This window comes from Protomyctophum parallelum (genome assembly GCF_964188405.1).
Source record: "Protomyctophum parallelum genome assembly, chromosome: 23".
NCBI classification, from domain to species: Eukaryota; Metazoa; Chordata; class Actinopteri; order Myctophiformes; family Myctophidae; genus Protomyctophum; species Protomyctophum parallelum.
This window is the reverse complement of record NC_139715.1, coordinates 28,289,682-28,309,168: the sequence shown is the minus strand read 5'-3', so window position 1 is coordinate 28,309,168 and position 19,487 is coordinate 28,289,682. Positions and strand designations below refer to the sequence as shown.

Sequence of the window (19,487 nt, the reverse complement as noted above, 5' to 3'; positions counted from 1 at the left end):
AACTATAGTCTCTCTCTCCCCCATGACAGTGTAAACTATAGTCTCTCTCCCCCATGACAGTGTAAACTATAGTCTCTCTCTCCCCCATGACAGTGTAAACTATAGTCTCTCTCTCCCCCATGACAGTGTAAACTATAGTCTCTCTCCCCCATGACAGTGTAAACTATAGTCTCTCTCTCCCCCATGACAGTGTAAACTATAGTCTCTCTCTCCCATGACAGTGTAAACTATAGTCTCTCTCTCCCATGACAGTGTAAACTATAGTCTCTCTCCCCCATGACAGTGTAAACTATAGTCTCTCTCTCCCCCATGACAGTGTAAACTATAGTCTCTCTCTCCCCCATGACAGTGTAAACTATAGTCTCTCTCCCCCATGACAGTGTAAACTATAGTCTCTCTCTCCCCCATGACAGTGTAAACTATAGTCTCTCTCTCCCCCATGACAGTGTAAACTATAGTCTCTCTCCCCCATGACAGTGTAAACTATAGTCTCTCTCTCCCCCATGACAGTGTAAACTATAGTCTCTCTCCCCCATGACAGTGTAAACTATAGTCTCTCTCTCCCCCATGACAGTGTAAACTATAGTCTCTCTCTCCCCCATGACAGTGTAAACTATAGTCTCTCTCCCCCATGACAGTGTAAACTATAGTCTCTCTCTCCCCCATGACAGTGTAAACTATAGTCTCTCTCTCCCCCATGACAGTGTAAACTATAGTCTCTCTCCCCCATGACAGTGTAAACTATAGTCTCTCTCTCCCCCATGACAGTGTAAACTATAGTCTCTCTCCCCCATGACAGTGTAAACTATAGTCTCTCTCTCCCCCATGACAGTGTAAACTATAGTCTCTCTCTCCCCCATGACAGTGTAAACTATAGTCTCTCTCTCCCCCATGACAGTGTAAACTATAGTCTCTCTCCCCCATGACAGTGTAAACTATAGTCTCTCTCTCCCATGACAGTGTAAACTATAGTCTCTCTCTCCCCCATGACAGTGTAAACTATAGTCTCTCTCTCCCCCATGACAGTGTAAACTATAGTCTCTCTCTCTCCCATGACAGTGTAAACTATAGTCTCTCTCTCCCATGACAGTGTAAACTATAGTCTCTCTCTCCCATGACAGTGTAGACTATAGTCTCTCTCTCCCATGACAGTGTAAACTATAGTCTCTCTCTCCCATGACAGTGTAAACTATAGTCTCTCTCCCCCATGACAGTGTAAACTATAGTCTCTCTCTCCCATGACAGTGTAAACTATAGTCTCTCTCCCCCATGACAGTGTAAACTATAGTCTCTCTCTCCTATGACAGTGTAGACTATAGTCTCTCTCTCCCATGACAGTGTAGACTATAGTCTCTCTCTCTCCCATGACAGTGTAAACTATAGTCTCTCTCTCCCATGACAGTGTAAATTATAGTCTCTCTCTCCCATGACAGTGTAGACTATAGTCTCTCTCTCTCCCATGACAGTGTAAATTATAGTCTCTCTCTCCCATGACAGTGTAGACTATAGTCTCTCTCTCTCCCATGACAGTGTAAATTATAGTCTCTCTCTCCCATGACAGTGTAAACTATAGTCTCTCTCTCCCCCATGACAGTGTAAACTATAGTCTCTCTCTCCCATGACAGTGTAAACTATAGTCTCTCTCTCCCCCATGACAGTGTAAACTATAGTCTCTCTCTCTCCCATGACAGTGTAAACTATAGTCTCTCTCTCTCCCATGACAGTGTAAACTATAGTCTCTCTCTCCCCCATGACAGTGTAAACTATAGTCTCTCTCTCCCCCATGACAGTGTAAACTATAGTCTCTCTCTCCCATGACAGTGTAAACTATAGTCTCTCTCTCCCCCATGACAGTGTAAACTATAGTCTCTCTCTCCCCCATGACAGTGTAAACTATAGTCTCTCTCTCCCATGACAGTGTAAACTATAGTCTCTCTCTCCCATGACAGTGTAAACTATAGTCTCTCTCTCCCATGACAGTGTAAATTATAGTCTCTCTCTCCCATGACAGTGTAAACTATAGTCTCTCTCTCCCATGACAGTGTAAACTATAGTCTCTCTCTCCCATGACAGTGTAAACTATAGTCTCTCTCTCCCATGACAGTGTAAACTATAGTCTCTCTCCCATGACAGTGTAAACTATAGTCTCTCTCCCATGACAGTGTAGACTATAGTCTCTCTCTCCCCCATGACAGTGTAAACTATAGTCTCTCTCTCCCATGACAGTGTAAACTATAGTCTCTCTCCCATGACAGTGTAGACTATAGTCTCTCTCTCCCCCATGACAGTGTAAACTATAGTCTCTCTCCCATGACAGTGTAAACTATAGTCTCTCTCTCCCATGACAGTGTAAACTATAGTCTCTCTCCCATGACAGTGTAGACTATAGTCTCTCTCTCCCCCATGACAGTGTAAACTATAGTCTCTCTCGCATGACAGTGTAGACTATAGTCTCTCTCTCCCCCATGACAGTGTAAACTATAGTCTCTCTCTCCCATGACAGTGTAGACTATAGTCTCTCTCTCCCATGACAGTGTAAACTATAGTCTCTCTCTCCCATGACAGTGTAAACTATAGTCTCTCTCTCCCATGACAGTGTAAACTATAGTCTCTCTCTCCCCCATGACAGTGTAAACTATAGTCTCTCTCCCCCATGACAGTGTAAACTATAGTCTCTCTCTCCCCCATGACAGTGTAAACTATAGTCTCTCTCCCCCATGACAGTGTAAACTATAGTCTCTCTCTCCCCCATGACAGTGTAAACTATAGTCTCTCTCTCCCATGACAGTGTAAACTATAGTCTCTCTCTCCCCCATGACAGTGTAAACTATAGTCTCTCTCTCCCCCATGACAGTGTAAACTATAGTCTCTCTCTCTCCCATGACAGTGTAAACTATAGTCTCTCTCTCCCATGACAGTGTAAACTATAGTCTCTCTCTCCCATGACAGTGTAAACTATAGTCTCTCTCTCCCATGACAGTGTAAACTATAGTCTCTCTCTCCCATGACAGTGTAAACTATAGTCTCTCTCTCCCCCATGACAGTGTAAACTATAGTCTCTCTCTCTCCCATGACAGTGTAAACTATAGTCTCTCTCTCCCATGACAGTGTAAACTATAGTCTCTCTCTCCCATGACAGTGTAAACTATAGTCTCTCTCTCCCATGACAGTGTAAACTATAGTCTCTCTCTCCCATGACAGTGTAAACTATTGTCTCTCTCTCCCCCATGACAGTGTAAACTATAGTCTCTCTCTCCCATGACAGTGTAGACTATAGTCTCTCTCTCTCCCATGACAGTGTAAACTATAGTCTCTCTCTCCCATGACAGTGTAAACTATAGTCTCTCTCTCCCATGACAGTGTAGACTATAGTCTCTCTCTCCCCCATGACAGTGTAAACTATAGTCTCTCTCTCTCTCCCATGACAGTGTAGACTATAGTCTCTCGCCCATGCCAGGGCATCAGGGAGGATGTGCTCAGAGTAAATATTTCCATGATGGCGTGCGGTGGCCTGTCAGAGCAGCCTGGCTGATTAACCCCTTAAGACCCGACACCAGATTCTACTAAATATCTTCTAAATCATGACAGTTTTCTGAAAAACAAAACAAAACTGTGTTTCTGTATCAGTGGCTCTCAAACAATTTAATGTCAAGGACCCCCCCCCCCCCCCCCCCCATAGCACGTGCACTCAGAGCTTGTAGATCTGCTATTTTTCAACAGCTATAAAGTTTAAAATAACGGTAAGATGGTTAAAAGCTATACGGCGTCACTGCAGATGGCGTGAGTACCCATTTTGGGCGGGAACAGCTTTTGGTGTTAGCATTATGCTATGCTTTAGCTATTGAAAAATAGCAGATCTACAAGCTCAGGTCTCTACGAGCTTGTAGGTCTGCTATTTTTGAAAAATCGAAGAACGACTGACATAGAAACATAGCTTTTTCAGAAAACTGTCAGGATCTAGAAGACATTTATAGAATCTGATCTCAGGTCAGAATGGGTTAAGATGGATGCGAGGCACGGAAACACATGCGCGCGCACGCACACTCACAAACACACACACACACACACACACACACACACACACACACACACACGGGGCCGAGGAGGACGCGCGGACGGACACGTTGTGGTCATGGCCTCCTCGTCCTCCTCTCTGACAGCTGTCTATAAGGCTGCGGCCTCCGCCTCCCAATTACACTAACACACACTGGCAGCATTCTGTACTGCACTGTACTGTACTGTACTGTACTGTACTGTACTGTACTGTACTGTACTGTCAGCCAGGCATCCTGCTGCCCATGGACTGGTACTGTGGGCTGGAAACCTTAACCCATTTTGACCAAATGTCAAAATATAGGGCAATGCACATGAAAGCGTATGCCTGCACCATACACACGCATGTGCGCGGCTGTGCGCACACACAGCTTCTCCAAGGTCCAAAAGGTACTTCAGGGGCTGCTCAGTCCAGTCCTGTCCCGTCGGAAACGTTCCAAAAGACAGACAGGGCCTGGACACTTTTACAAGTACTGCAGTTTTTTTTGTTTTAAATTGGAGCCCTTTTTACAATGAGTCCAAATGAAACAGCTTTTTCATTTGGTGTGACAGACATTGTGAAAAGCCAATAAAGGATGGGTGCCTTTCCCTGCTCAATGCTGGCCTCTCTCTGTGTCTATCTGTCTCTCTGTCTCTCTGTCTCTCTCTCTCATATATCCAGAGATAATAAAAGCACAATCAATGTTTGTATTGTAAATCTAAAGTTCCCAAACGTCACTACGCCGGCAGAAGCACAAATCTATAGTTCCATGTGACAGAGGGGTCAAAGTTGAACAAAAGTTGCTCAATATGGAAGAAACAGCTTCAATACAATATAGAAATGGAACCGAATGGACCGGCATTCATACACTCTTTCAGTTCTGAGCTTTAAAGCATTGGTTCCGGGACCAAGTGGGGTCCGGGGACCCCCAGGGGTCCTTGAGGGAATTCCAGGGGGTCCTGAAGATAGTGAGGAACGGCCCAGGCCGTAGCGTAACGGTCTGGGCACCGGACTGGTAATCCAGTCGCAGTGTGCCGCGGGTTCGACTCCCGGACCCGACACGGCCTTTACTGCATGTCATCCCCCCATCTCTCTCCCGTTTCCTGTCAGCCTACTGTCTGTCCCTTAAAAAATCAATAAAAGGCGTAAGCCGCAAAAAAAATATCTTAAAAAAAAAAAAAGATAGTGAGGAACCAAATGGACCCATTAGGGGTCTACAACACTGAGAGTGGACAAATGGAACCAAACAGACGCCAACTATTTGTCCACTCTCAGAGTTAAATTAATTGAATTCAAATCGGGCTCCCAGAGAGAATCTCTGCCGTAAAGGACCCCGCGAAGGGTATCGACCGTAACACACGGTGTATAACGGCGCCTCGCCGCCATTGGCTATACGAGAGGCCTCTATAGGCTCCACCCACCTCCGTCTCCAGGAAGCGTCGCAGCGCTCTCTTCTTCTTGATGCTCTTGCGTCGGACGTAGACGGCCACGCTGAGCGCCACGATGACGATGACGAAGAGACCGCCGATGATCCCCGCCGCTATCAGGGGCGTCCTGGGGAGGGAGACACAGAGAGGAAGAGAGAGAGAGACTTTTAACTTATTTATTCTTTAAATTGTTTGCATTCTTTAACCCATTCTGACCTGAGATCAGATTCATACGAGGTTTCCACTGGACACACACTGGTCTGATTAACCCATTCTGACCTGAGATTCTAAAAATGTCAGTCGTTCTTTGATTTTTCAAAAATAGCAGACCTACAAGCTCGTAGCGCGCCACTCGGTGGCGCGCTACGAGCTTGTAGATCTGCTATTTTTCAATAGCTAAAGCATAACATGATGCCGACGCCAAAATGGGTTCCCGTTCAGAATGGGTTAAAAAGCAGTTACAAACTACAACCTTACCCCATTTTTTTTCCAGAAAATAGCACACCTTCATAGTCCCAAACACCTTTAAAAACCTCCAATCCGCCACAACACACACCGTTAGTCTACATCCGTTTCCGGTGGATCCTTCAAAATAAGGGTTTCATGAAAAAGGCTGACCATCCGATGTGTGGGTACGTCATAACTAATCCAACCGACGGATACAGGAGTAAAAGCGGCCATATCTTCCCGGCACCCCGAGCTTCTATTTTGAAAGAAATCCCGGTGCTGATTGTGTTAACCCATTCTGACCTGAGATCAGATTCATACGGAGGTTTCCACTGGACACACACTGGTCTGATGAACCCATTCTGACCTGAGATCAGATTCTAAAAAAATGTCAGTCGTTCTTTGATTTTTCAAAAATAGCAGACCTACAAGCTCGTAGCGCGCCACTCGGTGGCGGGCTATGGGCTTGTAGATCTGCTATTTTTAAATAGCTACAGCATGACATGATGCCAACACCAAAATGGGTTCCCGTTCAGAATGGGTGATGTTGAAGGCTACAGAAGATCCATAAACAGAATCAATGCATCTAGAACAAACGCAGACTTCCAGGTACATAGGATGAACTGGCAGCTAACTGAATACCCAGGGGAGTTTAAATAGACATGGGGATTAACAAGACACATGTGAACTCCATGGACAATTAACCCACGATTGGACAGGACACAGATGGAGAATTGAGCTAATCGCAGGCTAACGAGACAAGATGGAGAGCAGCAAAAAAAAATGTAATACGACCAGGCGCTTGACATCCGGTTAGCAAACGGCTAACCAAATCTATCGTGGACGAGGCATGGATTATTTTACTGCGACTAGCGACGGGGACCGCGACCGGCCGTCAAAAAACGCTTGTTTTGATTAGAATTGTAATCTGTGATTTAGATTCAGAGATTAAAAAAAGGGGAGAGAAGATTTCGGCTACTGTTCATTGTCAATGGAGGGGGGGGGGGGATCATTATGCTGGCGCGCCAGCATAATGCGACTTCCGGTTACGCTCATAGACAGTACTATATAGCGCACTCTGATAATTAATTTATATAAAGCTTTATAAAAGACGGAGATCACCGTCTAGGGCAGAGAACAGAGGCATTTTAAAGGGATTGTGACATTAAAAAAAAGGTTTTGGAATTGTTCTTGTTTTTTTTAGGTTTTCTAATCTCAATTGCACCAAAAAAACATGAACTTTTAACATTCAGTAGATTTTCTGTGATCTGGGGTTTTCTGGCTCAAACAGGTGCTCTGATTTGCCGGCAGTAAGTGACATCACTTACTGCAAATCCCATATATGTCAATGGGATTTGCCAGCAGATGTCACTGTTTCACTGTGTTGCCTGTTTTCATTGTAGCTCAAAAGGCCCAAAAAACCCCAAAGGAAACTTCAGACCACAGAAAATCCACTGAATGTTCAAAGTTCAGGTTTTTTGGGTGTCCTTGACATGAAATATTGAGAACCACTGATATAGAAACATGAGGTTATTCAGAAAAAAAACGTCATTTTAAATTTCGACATCAGGCCTAAATGGGCTAAGCATTAAATGAGTGTTGGCACCGGGGTGGCATGCCTTAACCCATTCTGACCTGAGATCAGATTCATACGAGGTTTCCGCTGGACACACACTGGTCTGATTGACCCATTCTGTCCTGAGATCAGATTTAAAAAAATGTCAGTCGCTCTTAGATTTTTCAAAAATAGCAGACCTACAAGCTCGTATCGCGCCACTCGGTGGCGCGATATGAGCTTGTTTCAATAGCTAAAGCACGACATGATGCCAACACCAAAATGGGTGCCCGTTCAGAATGGGTTAAATCATTCTGATATTTTTGTTATCTAAGCTATTTTATTAGTGATTTACCTTTAGGAACTGGAACCGACAAGCAGAATCGGAACCGGATTCGGAATCGCTAACATTCTAACCATACCTATCTCTCGTGTGTGGTACCGCCAACATCAATGCAGCATGGAATTCTGGACAAAACCTTATCCAACAACAAAACATTCTTGTATGTGACATAAATGTCCATGAAATCAGGAACTCAGTTCAGTAAAGAGAAGAGACAATCAATTGAGGCAAAGAAGCGTTTTAAAGATTGAGTAATTATAATTGAGGTACCATCAAGGAGAACACACAACTTACATTCAATGTATACCACAATGACATGTAATGGAAAAACCCACAGCCGTGTGTCACACCACATGTGTGAGGAGACAGCCTAGATATACTCAATGAAGTCTCCACCCCTACCCCAACAAGGGGAACGTCTTAAGGCAACACTGATTTACAACAGGTAATCAGAGCTATTAATAAGAGGGAGAAAACACAGGTCTAAGGCAATAAGGATGTACAACAGACAGTAAACCACAGCTGTGTTTAAACACAGCTGTCTTTACAACAGATAAGAGCTATAACTGCCTTGAGGTGTTTCTATGTTTAACCCCAAACCCAAATTCCTTGACATATACCAGACCCAAATCTGATATGCCACATACAGTATGTCCGGCATGTGAATATGGTCCATAGTCTCTCTCTCTCTCGTAATGAGTCCAGAGGATGAGTGATTTATCCTGCGCACGTCGAATAGATTGATTAGATCGATGCACAACAGGTGTTTGTCTGGACAGATTCCAATTTGTCTGGACTCAAGCCAGGTGTGACTGCTTAATTAGTGCACGCCCACACACACACACACACACACTTACTTCAATTACCAGAACGTATGTTTGCATGACAGTGCATGTGAGAGAGCGAGAGAGAGAAAGAGAGAGAGAGATAGAGAGAGAGAGAAAGCGCCCAATCGCAATACTCAATCTCCCATCCCCCACTTGCGCCGTAACCCCGATTCCATGCATGGAGGCGAAGAGGAGAGGCGAGGAATATTTAGGGTTCCCTTTAAGGAATCCGAACGCTTGGAGCAGTTAGCGTCAACAATGCAATTACGATGGCAGGCATTAGAGTACTGAAATCCTTACTAAATGGTGTTGGTGGAGAGAGAGAGAGAGAGAGAGAGAGAGAGAGAGGGAGGGAGGCGGGGGGGGGGGGTAGGGATGCAGGACAAATAACTAAAATAAATGAGGCATGTTTTCATTTATATGCCATTATGACATGTACGCAAATGTCTGTGGGCACTGTAATGTAAGTCCAGCCCTGACGCGAACACACACCACAAACACGCACACACGGTCACGTGCACACACACACACACACACACACACAGTGACAGCCATTCTACAAGAGCGAGACAAGAGTGCAGGCGTCAGAGGGGACAGGTGTTGCTGCAACACCTGTCAGGGCTGTCATCTCCTGTGTGTCCCATTACATCTGGCCTCACTCTGAGTCTCTCCTCTCCTCTCCTCTCCTCTCCTCTCCTCTCCTCTCCTCTCCAAGGCCCTCATTTATCAACCGTGCGTATGCCAAAATATGGGTGCACGCCGAAATTACCGACATTTACCATTTCCGCCAAAGCTTGAAATTGAACTTGACAAAGTCTGGTCGGGAGCTGTCGTACGCTTTGTCCTAACCAGTTTTTCTGTCGTAGAACAGCGGAGCAGCATCGTTTGACCAGCTGAGAGGCTGTCACAGGCATCTAAACATATGTATCCACTCCTAAAATGTTTATATAAAACTGTATAGGTATGGGCTACGTAAAAAAAAAAGAAAAAAGTAAAGAAATAGGCCTACATACATGTTTATATAAAACTGTATGGTACGGGCTATGTAAAAAAAAAAGAAAAAAGTAAAGGAATAGGCCTACATACATCAACGATGTGTCTTTGTGTCATATGAAATTAGTAGGAGATAAAATCGCGCAATTAAAAACAATGTTGCAAGTTAGATGCTTAAGCCATTTAAACAGTGTTTTGCATGAGCGCATACATGTGAGGATTTGGGCTGTCTGTGCTGAAATATTTCCATGACGGGACGTTGGACAGTAGCCTATAGTGCAGTGCTGCAGTTGTGGAGAGTCCCAACATGCATGGGTAGCCTATACTGTAGCCTAATCTACATCAGCAGGCCAATGTCTTTCTGGAGTTACGGTATGTGCAATCTCCTCCTTGTTTAATAAACCTGACGCGTCGCTCGAATGCCAAATGTACCGTGCCAGCGCAAGTAGGAACCGCATCGGAGATAGGTAGGCTACCCAGCCAGCCCACCACCACCACTCCACCAGTGCCAGCCACATGGGCTACGGTTTTAGCTGCACATTCATATATTGACAGTTGACAGCCCAGCCACTGCAGCGACTATAGCGACTGCGAGGCAATCTAAATACAGTCGAACGTGCATGGTCAGTTGGTCACGGACGGACCACAGTGACAGAGAGAGACAGACAGGACAGGACAGGAGGAGCACCTATGCAAAACAGCAGCGTGTGTGTGTGCCCATTTGTTATTTAATTCATTGTTCACAGGTTCAGGTTTCCGTTCACTAATATATCTTGTTGTATATTAAATTAAAAATACTTTAATAATTAATTATACAACTAACAACACACAGTGAAAGTTGCTTGCAAATTGTGATATGTGCGTGCGTGCGTGCGGGGGTTGAGGCGGGCAGCAAGGGAAGCGAAGTGAGAGGAGAAACAGACAGCTTTATTTAATTCATGCAGGTTTATTTATTTAAGATACAACAAGTTGCAAGTTGCGTGTGCGTGCGTGCGTCTGTGTGTGTGTGTGTGAGAAAGGGGGCAGCAAGGCAAGCCAGCGAAACTTTTTTTCCTGTAACTATGGTTTCAGGGTCGTATTGCAGTTGTTCATGTCGCAAAAACGAGGGCGAGGCTTGATTTCATAGGGCGTGCCAGATAGATTTCAGCCGTCACATTTATTAACGTCGGGACGAAATTAAGGAAGGATCAGCTGTTTGCGATCACTTTATAAATGCCGTGGTGACGTGGGTGTACTACGAAACCTACACTCGAATGTGGGGCAGATTTTACACTCAATTGATAAATGAGGGCCCAAGTCTCTCCCCTCCCCTCCCCTCCGCAGTGCCCATTTTGTGTTCATGCCAAGGACCGAATAAAATCAATGGTGTAAAAAGTACCCATGTTTTACTTAAGTAAAAGTATCAATACTACACACACACACACACACACACACACAGACACACACACACACACACACACGAAAAGTGGACATTGGGGGACATTTACGGGCATTTATTTACGTGTGCACAAGCACGCACACACACACACACACACACACCATTGGCCTACGGGGGATTTCGGGGAGGAAGGAGGGTCTCCAAAATTGGGATGTTATTAGGTTCCAAACTTCAAATGGGCCAGACTTAACCCATTTTGGGCGGGACACCCCTTTTGGTGTTTTAAGCATCATGTTATGCTTTAGCTGTTGAAAAAAATAAAATAGATAGCAGACCTACAAGTTCATAGCGTGGCACTGAGTGCCGCGCTATGAACTTGTAGGTCTGCTATTTATTTTTTTGAATCGTGAAAATGTGGCGCAAATGTTTGAATTTATTCTTTCAGAGCGAACGTGTTTTAACTCAAATCTGTGCTTCTGGGTGGGTTCCTGGAACTATGTTCAGATGGGGGGTCGGTGCCCTATCACATATATCATTTTTGGGGTCCTTGACATGAAATATTGAGAACCACTGATATAGAAACATGTGGTTTTTCAGGAAAAAAGAATCAAAGTCAGGCCTAAATGTGTTAGAGAGAGCACATCATCACACAGCTATTACTGGTCCTCATTGCATCACATCTCCTCTGGTCAGTGCGACTCTCTAAACGACACCTCTGAGTGCTCTGTACTTCTCTGTGTGATGACAGGCCATTTTCTCATGCTCTGCCCAGTGCCCACGTGGGTGTGTTTTGGGCGATAAGAGATGGTCGAGTTGTCCTGAGACTCCTCTGCTATTTTTGGGGGGGGGATGTTTTTTTGGAAATGTTTTGAAATAATAATAATAATTATTATTAGAGATGTCTCGATACTGTATCGGTATATCGGAAAAGTATCGGATCGATCGGCCCCTTATTTGGTCATATCGGGTCACATCGGTATCGGCGAATATGCCAGTCTAACCACCGATCCGACACAGGGGTAAAGGAGTGACACTATATGGCAGGTCAATACAATGTTGGGGAGTGTGGAGTTCTCTTTTGAGTTGGCCAAACGGGGTGCATACTTGGTTTAGACTAGTCATTGGTTAGACATGGGTTAAGGTTAGGTTTAGGTGTGCTGCCCCGTGGGAGGTTAGGGTTTAGACTAGTCATTGGTTAGACATGGGTTAAGGTTAGGTTTAGGTGTGCTGCCCCGTGGGAGGTTAGGGTTTAGACTAGTCATTGGTTAGACATGGGTTAAGGTTAGGTTTAGGTGTGCTGCCCCGTGGGAGGTTAGGTTTAGGGTGAGGGTTTGAGATAGGTTGTAGTTGTAGGACTAATGACTGGTCTAACCAATGACTAATCTAAACCAAACACTGTTTAGTCTATGGTCCTAACCCACTGTTTGGGAAACTGATCTACGTAGTGCGGCAGGGCATTTATAATAATAATACAACCCTACGTATATATGCCAGTCGTTCCCAAACTTGTTTATGTCATGGACCCCCAAATTGACACTAATTAGCCTGTGGACCAGGCCAGGGACCCCCATAAGAGAAGATTTGTATGACTCTAGCAGTGATTCTCAACCATTTAAATGGTTTGACATGCAATGGTCTACGGACCCCCATTTAATGGCATTTCTATCACTGCGACCCCAATTTATATTGTAAAATCAATGTTAATTGAACTCATAGTGTATACAAATGGAACCAAATGGACCCGTTAGGGGTCCGTTTGTTTCCATGTGTGTACACTCTCAGATTTATACAGACCCATAAGGGTCCATTTGGTTCGTATAAACTATCATTTAGCTGGGGGACCCCCTGGAACTTCCTCAAGGACCCCTGGGGGTCCCCGGACCCCACTTTTTGCCATCAGCATGGACGGACGAGCACTGTCTACTGTTTGTTCAGCCGCGCTTCTCCCAAAGGAGGAGAATATCAGCGTCTTCGCCACTGCTTCAAACAGACTGGACCACTGGCTCACGACGGCTTAAGCCATCTTGGGCGGGAACCCCATTTAGTGTTAGCATTATGCTATGCTTTAGCTATTGAAAAATAGCAGATCTACAAGCTCATAGCGCGCCACCGAGTTGTTAGGTCAGAAGAAGATAATACAATCTGCAATGTATTTAAAAAAAATACTTTCTGAAACGTCCATGGGGAAATAAATGAATGGAATTCTTTCTTGAAAGGGGACGTTTCATTGTACAGATATTCTACTGTTAGACGGGTGTTACTGTAGGTTAGAACTTATGGTTCTGGATGACTACTTATTTATTCTGATGATGTGTATGATGTATTACCATGTGCTGTTCTTGCTTGCTGTACGTATGTGGCTCTGGATTAAGAGCTAAATGCCAGTTTTGGAGATATGGCTTATAGAGTAATGTCTTGCAGAAAACAGCGAGTTGAGAAAGCAGGCTTGAAAAGGTTCACTTCTGTGGTCTCTAATATTACACCTAGCTACATGTTTGGGCATTTATTTCATATTTACATGTCGATTTCAGCACTGACACTTATTTCAGACATGCTCTAGTATGTGAAGAGTCTGCCTGTGCTATTAACACATTTTGAAAAATGATGATGGTGATGATTATCCCATTCTGCGCGGGAACCCATTTTGGTGTTAGCACTATGTTATGCTTTAGCTATTGAAAAATAGCAGATCTACAAGCTCATAGCGCGCCACCGAGTGGCGCGCTACGAGCTTGTAGGTCTGCTATTTTTTGAAAAATCGAAGAACGACTGACATTTTTAGAATCTGATCTCAGGTCAGAATGGGTTAATCGGACCAGTGTGTGTCCAGTGGAAACCTCGTATGAATCTGATCTCAGGTCAGAATGGGTTAAAGGACGAACAGAGGTCACGTACCTGTCCATCATGCCAACGCAGTCCTGGAGCCGGGGTCCGACGCACCTGGCAGGAGGAGAGCAGAGAGACAAGACATGATCACTCACACTCACTATGAACGTCAACGTCCCGTTGTCTTCTGTCCAGTGTTGTTTTCGTCGACTAAAACTAAGACGAAAAATGTTCGTCGACTATACCTTTTTTCACTGACGAAAACTAAATGGAAACTACATGAAAACTAAGCTATGGTGACTAAAACTAAGACTAATTATACTGACAATTTCATCGACAAACAAAAACTAGACTAAAATGTTAGGAAGGGACTAGTGGACAAGAGATCCACATTTTACACTTGGTTGCATGCTGATAATAGCTTCAGCTTCACTTGCTGTTATTTTCAGCAAGTGTAAAAACAGTCATTATACGACGGCATCAAGGCCCACTAAAATACATTTTAGTCGACTAAATTAACTGTAGATGTAGTCGACTAAAATCTTAAGATATTTAGTCGACTAAAACGAGACTAACACTAAAACATTCCGGGTGACTAAAATGTGACTAAAACTAAGTGAAAACTATTCAAGAGACTATGACTAAAACTAAAATGGAAATTCTCTGCCAAAAACAACACTGTCAGGACCCCGCGGAATACTTTCTTTTTTAAATAATTCAAATGTTTATTTTTCTCCAAAATGGTATGTGGAATACTGAAACCTGAACCATTTTCTGAAAAAAAAAAAAAAAAAAAAAAAGTGGTGCATCAGTGGTGCTCAAACCTTTTCATGTCATGGATCCCTGAAATGATATGCATTTGGCAACCCGACAACCCCCCTGAATCCAGGGACCCCCCCCCCCCCCAGCAGCACAGAATAGAGATCTTTTTGAAAGGAACCCATTTTCAGGTTTCTTTCAAAAGTAGTAGATCTGCACAAGCTCATAGCACGGCACAAAGTGACACGCTGTGAGCTTGTACATCTGTTATTTTTGACTACTAGTCAATACTAGAGTCAAGGTATAAAGCCCCACTTTGAGAACTGATGTGCCATACAGTATATATATATAGCTAAGAATCTAAAATAAGCTTTCCCGGGTTTTGATGGTTTCAGGTTTTTCATTTTGATTCACCTCACGTCACATGTGACCTGCTCTCCTTCTCTGTACCGCTGAGAGGAGAGACGGAGCGAACGAAGGATAGAAAAGAACAAAAAAAAAAGAGTGTCTGTTCTGTTTCATCAGATTTGTTTTAATAAAAGGAAATCCCTCCGACTCCCATCGCTTGCGATGTGAGACCGTTAGTTAGGACCCGGTGAGGCAGGCTTATGAGATTATCAGTGGAGTCTTTGCAAAGGGGAAGCGAGGTATACAAGGCAGGCACGCCAAGGACGCCTGCTTCGGGAGGAGTAATGGCTTCAACTTTTCTTTTGTACATCATAAACTTGCAGCCCATTTTTCTCTTCAAAACAAAAAACCAGATCGTTGGCAATCTCGTTGGATATTCCAAAGCAGAAGAATAATATAGTTATTATGAGAGTGCTTAAGAATCAGTTGTTCCACAGCATAAATGATCAATCAAAGAAGCGCTTGGAAAACAGGTAACAGGTCTTATCGTTCTCTGGCAACCAATGGAGCATAACTCAGCCCAGAATGTTCTGTTACTGTAGCTGTCCCAAGGAGGCATTCCCTGTTACGTAGCTGTCCCAAGGAGGCATTCCCTGTTACGTAGCTGTCCCAAGGAGGCATTCCCTGTTACGTAGCTGTCCCAAGGAGGCATTCCCTGTTACGTAGCTGTCCCAAGGAGGCATTCCCTGTTACGTAGCTGTCCCAAGGAGGCATTCCCTGTTAGCTGTCCCAAGGAGGCATTCCCTGTTACGTAGCTGTCCCAAGGAGGCATTCCCTGTTACGTAGCTGTCCCAAGGAGGCATTCCCTGTTAGCTGTCCCAAGGAGGCATTCCCTGTTAGCTGGCCCAAGGAGGCATTCCCTGTTAGCTGTCCCAAGGAGGCATTCCCTGTTAGCTGTCCCAAGGAGGCATTCCCTGTTAGCTGGCCCAAGGAGGCATTCCCTGTTAGCTGTCCCAAGGAGGCATTCCCTGTTAGCTGTCCCAAGGAGGCATTCCCTGTTAGCTGTCCCAAGGAGGCATTCCCTGTTAGCTGGCCCAAGGAGGCATTCCCTGTTAGCTGTCCCAAGGAGGCATTCCCTGTTAGCTGGCCCAAGGAGGCATTCCCTGCTTGCCTCGGGAATGTGCCCAACGTTTGTTGTCCATTGCAGTGTTGATTTCGTCGACTAAAACTATGACGAAAAATGTTCGTCGACTACCTATTTCACTGACAAACTAAATGGAAACTAAGCTATGATGACTAAAACTATACTAAATATATCTATACTATAATATATTGTTAGTGTTAGGAAGGGACTAGTGGACAAGAGATCCAATAAAAGTTATTTTACACTTGGTTGCATGCTGAAAATAGCTGATCTACAAGTTCACAACATGTCGCGCTGTGACGCGTTGTGAACTTGTAGATCGGCTATTTTCAGCAAGTGTAAAATCAGCCATTATGACGGCATCAAGGCCCTCCAAAATACATTTAACAACTAAAACATCCCGGGTGACAAAAATGTGACTAAAACTAAAATCAACATTAGCTGTCAAAAACAACACTTCATGTCTCGTTGTGCCTGTTGCGTTACTGTGTGTACAGGAATGTGTTCATTGGGGTTATTGTGTTATGGGGCTTTACGTGCATGTGGTTTATAATTAATGTGGCATACTGTAACCGTTCCCTGGAGTGACTCGTTTGTGTGCGATTGAAACAAACCCAGATTGCCATCTATGTCAAGAGTGATTTTCAAATAATAACCTTGCAATTGATATAATAAACATGTGGCTGTTGCAAAACAATCTATTGTGGAACAAACTAGCAAAATATCACAATGTTGTTATTTGCCTGTTTTTCAGGTGTCAGCTGTGAATGACCTCAAAATGACACGACAAAGGTTGGTTATTGCCTGGTTCAGAAGTTATTGAACATCAGCATTTTTACACCACTCATGTGGTCATCAATTCAAGATGGCCACCGAACAAACCCCATGGACCCTTAGCTGACCTTGGTAACATAAAAGAGGCTTAACCCATTCTGACCTGAGATCAGATTCTAAAAATGTCTATTACATCCTGACAGTTTCATTATTAACCAATTCTGACCTGAGATCAGATTCTAAAAGTGTCTTCAATTTTTCAAAAATAGCAGACCTACAAGCTCGTAGCGCGCCACTCGGTGGCGCGCTATGAGCTTGTAGATCTGCTATTTTTCAATAGCTAAAGCACGACATGATGCTAACACCAAAATGGGTTCCCACCTAAAATGGGTTAACTAGAACTGCATATTTTTCTTTGCTTTATTTCTAATTATCCAGAGTAAAATGCCCTACAGCGACCGTTTGGTGCACATGAAGGCGTTCTTTTGTGTTGCTGTTTTTCCCTCTGTTGATGTAAAAGATGGTGGGTCAATAATAGACCTCATGAATGTACTTGTACAGTTCCTTACATGTACAAAACATGCACAGTGTTTTTTGGGGCCAGAGGTAGCCTCAGTCCCAGGCGTATACTTATCCACGAAAAGAAAAGCCTGGTAATTGTTTTACATTGTTGTCCAGTGTATACTTAAGCAATAAGCCACGAGAGGTCTCAGGTTACCGGGTATTTTACACGGGCTGGGGGCGTAGGCAGACCCGACGCGCAGCGGAGGCTTATTGCTTTTCTAAAACGGTTACAAGCATATAGCAATATTAACCTAATAAAACTATTAAATTCACAAAAGTAGCTACGCTTTGCGCCACCAGAGCGAGCAAGCCAGAGCCACAACACTTTCTTGTTTTGCTCGGCAAGTAGCCTATGTGACGGGAGAATAGCGCTTGATGTATTTACGGGGCTGCCTGGAGCCACACATTCACAGTCATATGAGCCGGGCGGTGCTTAGACGCCCGCACGGCATGTGTTTGTAAAGCAATCAAGCGCTCCCCTTCCCCAGTTCAGCTACAAGGCTGCAGGATGATACAAAGTGATTGAAGGAGTGGGTTATCGGTGAAATTTACACCGGTCACGTGACGGTAACCAGCCAATCAGAATGAAGTATCGGGACTACCCGTTTTAGAAGGCACTTTGTAACATTGTTTTGAAAGGTGCCTTATATACATAAAATGCACTTACTACTAGTAGCTACGTGTCTACAATTACTGTCTGGACTGCCATGACATTGTCTGTGCACTACCGTGGGGCTGCGAGAACGACAACTTCCCATTCTGGTGACGGCACAGCCCTCTCTCTCTCTCTCTAGTGCCATCATTAGGCCCCAAACTTCCACTCGTACTCCCAAACAAGACACACCGCCCTCAGGCCAGAATGTCCCGACGTTGCACACAAAGATGTTATATCTCCATCTAATAGGCAGATTGCAGCATGAGCTCAGCATGGCCTCCTGTAGCGCAAAGGGTGTTGCAGTCGGGGCCCGAGCTCTATAGTGCACAGTGCAGTGCGAGAGGCCCTATTGCAATCGCAATGATTATTTTGTTCTTTGTTCATTATTATTCCCCCGAATGAATCCCTGTTTTTGAGGCGCCAAGCGTACTCGAAGAGTTGCGAAACTTTGCACACACATGACAAGTGGCGAAAAAAATTGTATTTTAATCGTCAAAAAAAAGGGGGGGCGTGGCTTAATGGCTCAATAGCGCCACCTACAAAGGTTTGTGCTTGAAGCCCCACAATATACCGTTTCACCTACATGGGCCTTTTTCAATCCTGCAACGGACATATTTGTCAGGATGCAGGATTGAAAAGGGCAGAACAAACTAGAACTATAAACACAGAGAGTAATACAAAACTAAAAACTGTAAATAAACTAGTTAACCCGCTCTAAAAACCAACTACACTAACTACTGTAACTGAATTAGAAAACAAGTCAAAACTAACTAAAACTAAACTATAATGCAACATCCCAAACTAGTATAACCTTCGTGTATAGCGCCTTCGCCATCCGTCAGTGAATAGCTTATACGGCCCTTGGACTTTTGGAATTTAGCAGAGTGGCCCCTGAGCCATCTTAAGTTGAGTAGCCCTGCTTTATAGAATCTTGTTTTTGTTGCATAAATAAGATAACACAGAGCCTTAACAACGAATACAATACATTTGTCATTTGACAAGTTCAAAGTATACAGAAACTTCTCACACGTACTGTACTCATAGCCTGGTGATACGCAAAATAATAATAGTTACTGTGCCTTTAACTTGCCCCATTACAAAATAAATAAAGCACCACAATTTGGGCGGGGAACCCCTATTGGTGTTGGCACTATGTTATGCTTTAGCTATTGAAAAATATCAGATCTACAAGCTCATAGCGCGCCAAAAGCTCATAGCGCGCCACAAGCTCATAGCGCGCCACAAGTTCATAGCGCGCCACCGAGTGGCGTGCTACGAGCTTGTAGGTCTGCTATTTTTGAAAAATCAAAGAACAACTGACATAGAAACACAGCTTTTTCAGAAAACTGTAGGATGTAGAAGACATTTGTAGAATCTGATCTCAGGTCAAAATGGGTTAATCATTATAGCATTT

General features: G+C 44.1%; 1 protein-coding gene across 1 annotated transcript in view; it reads right to left on the bottom strand.

Moving 5' to 3' along the window:
• Positions 1-19,487, bottom strand: part of LOC310853982 (receptor tyrosine-protein kinase erbB-4-like) — a gene marked incomplete at its 3' end in the record, with an annotated part of 499,617 nt that overhangs the window by 94,553 nt on the left and 385,577 nt on the right. The window contains exons 16-17 of the mRNA XM_083758457.1: positions 13,899-13,943; positions 5,455-5,587 (exon numbers count right to left, since the gene is read on the bottom strand). Coding sequence (XP_083614583.1) covers positions 5,455-5,587; positions 13,899-13,943 — 178 coding nt within the window. The remainder of the gene's footprint in view (positions 1-5,454; positions 5,588-13,898; positions 13,944-19,487) is intronic.